Source organism: Mastomys coucha, unplaced genomic scaffold (assembly GCF_008632895.1).
Source record: "Mastomys coucha isolate ucsf_1 unplaced genomic scaffold, UCSF_Mcou_1 pScaffold21, whole genome shotgun sequence".
NCBI lineage: Eukaryota > Metazoa > Chordata > Mammalia > Rodentia > Muridae > Mastomys > Mastomys coucha.
This window is the reverse complement of record NW_022196904.1, coordinates 97,164,039-97,170,373: the sequence shown is the minus strand read 5'-3', so window position 1 is coordinate 97,170,373 and position 6,335 is coordinate 97,164,039. Positions and strand designations below refer to the sequence as shown.

Here is a 6,335-nt window from a genome sequence, read left to right as displayed (position 1 = left end):
TTTTTCTTTTTTTTTTTTTTTTGGTTTTTCAAAACAGGGTTTCTCTGTATAGCCCTGACTGTCCTGAAACTCACTCTGTAGACCAGGCTGGCCTTGAACTCAGAGATCCAACTGCCTCTGCCTCCCAAGTGCTGGGAGTAAAGGTATGTGCCACCACCACCTGGCAACCCCAAAATCTTGAACATAAAATTAGCCTCCTCATAAACAGCAAATTCATATCTCTGAGGTCAGAATATTCAAGTGCTTTCTGTATTTTATATTACATATTAGCTGAGGTTAGATTATTGAGAAATAAATTAATGACCAGCAAGAAACATATTAATGGAGATTTCTAGCTCATGCTTGACTTGTTTGAGGATAGTCAAGGAAATATACAGGGAAAAGATATAAAAACATAAGTGGTGTCTGCCTTTACAACTTAAAATTCTTTCTTAAATATTGTGTCAGATTGGAATTGTTTTTAGATAGTTACAAAATAACCACTGGACCGTTCATTCCATATAGAAGTTCCTGTTGAATATTTATTGTATCCTAGAAAAAAATAGATACCAAGAAATATTACCAAGTGAAAAATCAACCTTTTAAAACTTAGAGCACAGTAGAAAAGAACAAACAGAACTGAAATTAGTGATGCAAATTGCCATGGTGGGAATGGGTCATAGGAGCTTATGTAAGGTAGCAATAAAATCCCCATGGGGCAAGTGATAACAGAGCCAGAAAATGAGAAGAGCTTGTAAAAATAGAGAGTAAAATATTGCCAGATAGAAAATAGCAAGTACACTCATCCTTATAATCTCAGTAAGCAAAAAGCAAGTCAGGGCAATACAAAGATGAAAACATGAAATGTAGAAAAGTGTTGGAATTCTATTCTAAATGGGATCAAAGGTTTTAAAGTATTTCAAGAGGAGTAACCAATTATGAAAATGTTTTAAGTACTATGTGTTGCATAGTCAACTTGTCTCATGAACCCTACAAGCTATAATAACTACCAGCTTGGAAAGACATGCTACTATTGCTATTTCCAGGAGCCATATAGGAGAAGCCAAAACCTTGCAGGTATCTTCCTGACCTGGTTTTCCATGGACTGTTAAGCTGTGACAGATTTGCTCATTAAGGTAAGTCTGAGAAAATTGCATCTGAGGAAATATTCCTCCTATTAATATACATTTCCTGTTATTTTAAAATATGTATAACAATCCTTAGGTAGTAGCCTACACTTGTGATCATATTTCTGCAGAATAACAAAGATGTACAGTCTTATAGTGATGCTATATAGACAAATAAATAATTTATTAATTCTTAATTGTGATTCCATGGAATTTCAAAACTTATATTAGTAATTTTTAAGCTTCTTTATAATAGGGCTGTTATTAAGTCTTCTCTGATAATCAAAACTGCAATGAGAACTCTGACAGTCTTCAAGTGTCATGAGTTAATTGTGTCTGAGATAGAAAGCAGGAATTTACAACCTAGAGCACATTCCAAGAGGTTGTAAAACAATTAATCAAAAGTCATATAGGAACTAATTTAATATAGGTGCAAGGAGAGAAAATTAAAAAAAAATGACTGGGTTTATCATTATGAAATTTCAATGACAACTTGGTTATATTCTTTAGCTCTCTATGAACCTGTAGAGCTAGTGACAGATAATGAATATTTAGTCAGGAAATTACACTTAATGGATAAGCATGTCAGCATCTCTGTTGTAAACTTCTTATCCAATTTATGATTTGAATTTATGTGCAAACTCATGGTGAACTTTTTACCACAGGATCCGGTATTCTGAAATATGTATATGTGCTGAGGACAAAGAGATCTTAGAGAAGTTTTTAGAGAGCAAGAGGAGAACATTTTAGAGAGAACTTTTTTGGGTAATTTTTTAGAAAGCACAGATATTGAAGAATGTTGAAGATATAGAATCTTAGAAATAAAGATTAAAATCACTTTTCAAAATGTTCTCTTTTTTTTTTCCTTGCAACTTTCACTAACAGTCTGGGAGTTAGATCCAGGGAACTTCTTGCAGAGAATGGGCATAGAGTATATTATTTAATTCATTGATATTAGGCTACAGGTACTTTCTTGCCTAAGCCAATGGTTTTTAACCCTCAGAATGAACAAGAAAGTTTTTAGGACTTTTTGGAAATTATTTGCAAGCATTCAGTATAGTTAGAGAGCTAGAAGGTCTGAGATCATCAGACTTTAAAGCTACACCTATGTCTGACTCTGTGTCCTATTTCAACCCATTCTAGGCTGGGCAGGCTCTCAGTATTCTATACTGACACAAATCTTATAGGAGTAACCAACCACTTTCTGACTGAATCTAATGCTAGCTCCAGAATGTGAAACCAATACCTAGTACCACTCTCAGGGCCAAACTTGTGCTATAATATTTAAATGTCTTACCAAAGAATCTACTACCATTTTATTACTAAATGGGAATAGTGTTAAACCACTTTGAAATGACTTGTCATTATACTAGTAGATAAGCATATTTCCCAAACTTCATAAGAGAACTGATGTTTTGCTCATCAATGTGCAGATTATTAGAGATTGTTGAAGATACAGCTCTAAATGGGACTCCCATTTTCTCCTTTACTCTACAAGCAAAGGAGTCATTGTAAAAGAGTAGGTAAAAGATTACAAGAGACAGAGGTGAATGATTGCAAAGACACTTTTCAATGACTACAAAGAAAGTGTTTAAACAGACACAACAGAATGGTTGCAGATATGAAATCATGGCGGCTGTGTCAGTGTGTCTGAGCTCAAACTACACAAAAGCCCAACATGGAATTGGAAGAAGAAATTGACAATTGATATTTGCCAGGAGAAGGAGACTCAATTGTCTTTAAGGAATTGTCCTTGCCTATACACCAGAGTATATAAAGGCAGAACAAGTATTATCTGATAAAGAGAACATGGAGTTGGGACAGGGAGCTATAGGATTAAGATGACTTAGGGAGAGGGGGAAAATGATGCAAATACTTTGTGTAAAATTCTCTAAGATAAATTTAAAAATACAGAAACAGGAAATGCAATATAAAAAATGCTATATATCCTGGGAGGAAAATGAGATGAAGAGAAAAGAGTAGTAAAAAGACTAATAACCAAACCTAAGACAGTAGTCACATGGGGCTTGCCTAATTTCTGGTATTATTTTAAATTTTATAAGACAACATATTAATTTAAGAAAGTGTTTTCTTACCAAGCTGTCTCTTCAGAGCATCCTTAATCTCATTATTTCTGAGGCTGTAGATGAGGGGGTTCAACATGGGGATCACCACCATGTAGAAAACAGACACCACCTTGTTCTGGTTAGTAGAGTAGCTGGACTTGGGCATCACATATATAAATGTGATGGTTCCAGAACAGAGTGACTGCTGTGAGGTGGGAGGTACAGGTGGAGAAGGCCTTCTGTCGACCCTCAGTGGATCGCATCTTTAGGATGGTGATAAGGATATAGGAATAGGATATGACTATGACAAATACTGTGATCATAGTAACTGAGCCAGCAGAAAATGAAACAAGAAGCACAGAGCTACCGACATCAGAACAGGACAGCTCAGCTAAAGGAGCAAAGTCACAGAAAAAATGTTCAACTCTATTTGAGCCACAGAATAGAAAAGAAAAAAATGATACTATAGCAAAGGAAGCATTAAGAAGACCTCCTATATAAGATCCCACAACTAAGTGAACACAGACTTGTGTGGACATTTTGGTGGAATAAAGCAGTGGGTTGCAGATTGCCATGAAGCGATCGTAAGCCATGGCAGCCAAAAGGAAACATTCAACTGATCCAAAGATATCACCTAAGCTGAGCTGTATGCCACATCCAAGGTAGGAGATGGTATTTCTCTCCACTACAAAGTTCACAAGCATATTGGGTGTGACAGAAGATGAAATTCCTATGTCAACAGAAGCCAAGTGGCTGAGAAAAAAGTACATGGGGTGATGGAGCTGGGAAGAGACTCTGATGAGAAGGATGGTGCTGAGGTTCCCAGACACAGTCACCAGGTAGATGCACAGGATGATGGTGAAGAGGAAAACTCTAAGAAATGGGTCATCTGTTAAGCCTAACAAAAGGAATTCAGTCACTGCACTGTGGTTGCCATCCTCCCGGAAAGCCATGGGATAGTGTGGCTGCTGCCAGATCAAGGCTGTGATGGATATAAGACAGGAAGGAATTTATAAATCGTTCACTTAATTTTTTTAATACAGACATGGAGAACATTAGAAGATAATATATTATTTTACAAATTGCACCAGGAATGGATGGTTTTTATTTTTTTACTTAGGGTTTCCATTGTTTGTATATTTGTATAAAATGAAGCCTTGAAATTTGTTTAGGAAGAAATGCTAGAAACATGTTATAAACTAGATGTAACTTTTATTTACATTTATTTATAATAAAGCACACTTAATTGTCATTAAAGATGTAGATATAAAATTACTAGTCTTTTCCTGGTGAGGTTGCTTTTCACATAAAGGTACTCATCACCAAGCCTGACACCTCATAGTCAGAGTTCAATTGCTGGAACTCAGATGTTGGGAGAAGAGAAACAACTCCTGAATGTTGTCCTTTGAAATCCACACAAATCATGTTTTCTGCACCATTCTCTTCACACAAATAAACAAATAAATGTACAATAATATGAGCCTTGATAACAATATTTACTATAAATGTAGCAAGTGGTTAAAATCTAAAAGCATATTATCATTTAACGAACACTTAAATCTTTGCTAACTTTTACTGAATACTTACTAAATCATTATCACATGACTTAAAATTTTATGTGTTTTTGCTTTGTTGTCTATTACCAATTAATTTCTTTTTAATCCATTGTATAGAAGAAAATAATTACGCCAAGTACTTGGAGGTCTGATCCCTAGCACTAACAGAGTTTCTCATAGCAGTCTATGGTTCCAGTTCTGGGGTCCAAATGAACTCTTCTGTTGTTCATGGGGATCAAGCATGCATTAAATGCACATATATATGCACATGAATGCAAAATTGATACAAAAAATAAAAATAAATATTTTAAAAGGCAATTAGAAATGAACACAAGGCAGGTTTGACTCAGTCTATTTCTTCTAGTGATTACACTATAAATGAAGGGTGGCTCTAAACTTGAAGGCACATACAAATTAAAAATATACAGCAGTGTAGCATTGTACTTTTCCAGTGGCTATTACACAGAGAGGTGCTTTATTCGTGACACTTGTCATAAAATACGCATTTCTGTGAGTAATATCATGTTTTTGTTAACATTTAAAAGATAATACTTTTTTTTCAGAATTGAGAAGAAATAGAATAGAGATATATCATCACACCAAATTTACAAATGGAACAAATTTACATTTGTTCTATTTACATTGTCAATTCATTAAATATTATAAGTATTCTAAATAGGTCACTGTTTTTAAAGTAGTTTGAAATATCTAGTTCAACACCATGTAAAATATTAATGGTATTATCACATTATCATTTTTATTAAAATACACCAAATCCTTTCCCAATATCATAGCGTTTTTAAAACTAGAGTGAGATGGAATCAATTCACATGATTTTAAATAGAGTACAGTGCTTGTCACATTCTCTATTTACATTTTTATTTGTCTACTATGATATTTGTGATGCTGGAAAATTCACTCCACAAGCAAAACAGGACTTTGCATATAATATTCACTGACAGAAGCATTTCAAAGTGTCTGTTGCCTGGATGCTGTATTTGTACACCTTTGAGGGTCATGTTAGTTTTGAGTCTTACCAGTGGATGGATAACTAAGGAATCTTTGAAAACTGGAGGTAGCTGGGAAGAGTAGAAGGAGGAGAAACTATGACTGTGATTTATTGCATGAGAGAAAAAAAATAATTTTCAATAAGTAAAAAGAAAAGAATCTTAGTTTTATACCCAATCATTCTGAATAATTTGTCTATGTAAAATATAAGGTGATTCCATAAAGTTTATTTTTCTTTTGTAATATATTTGTATGATTGCATCTGATTTCTGTTTGTAAAATGGGAATATAATGCATTTTTTAAGAAAAAATATCTAAATTTACCAGCAAACTAAAAAATCTTACCTCTTAAAATAAGAATTCATTTCAAAGTAAGAAGTCCAAAGTTTTTATGATTTTATAGCTGCAAAGTTGTCTCCATTGTCTTTGTCACTGAATATATGTCCCTGCTGATGGTATCCAGTGTGAATTCAAATCATCAGGGATCATTACCTCATTCCCAGTGAGTACTGAGCAGTGCATTTCACAAAAACACAATTAATTTTCAAGGGATCTCTCAATCTCGTGCAATATCTTGTTTTCCTCTTTATGTGAGTATT

At 34.2% G+C, this 6,335-nt stretch overlaps 1 protein-coding gene across 1 annotated transcript; it reads right to left on the bottom strand.

Moving 5' to 3' along the window:
• Positions 1–3,182: 3,182 nt before the first annotated feature.
• On the bottom strand, positions 3,183–4,125 carry LOC116100836 (olfactory receptor 483-like). Its single transcript, XM_031384561.1, is given in 2 exon segments — positions 3,183–3,363; positions 3,365–4,125. Coding segments are annotated over 2 exon segments (942 nt in total).
• Positions 4,126–6,335: the final 2,210 nt, after the last annotated feature.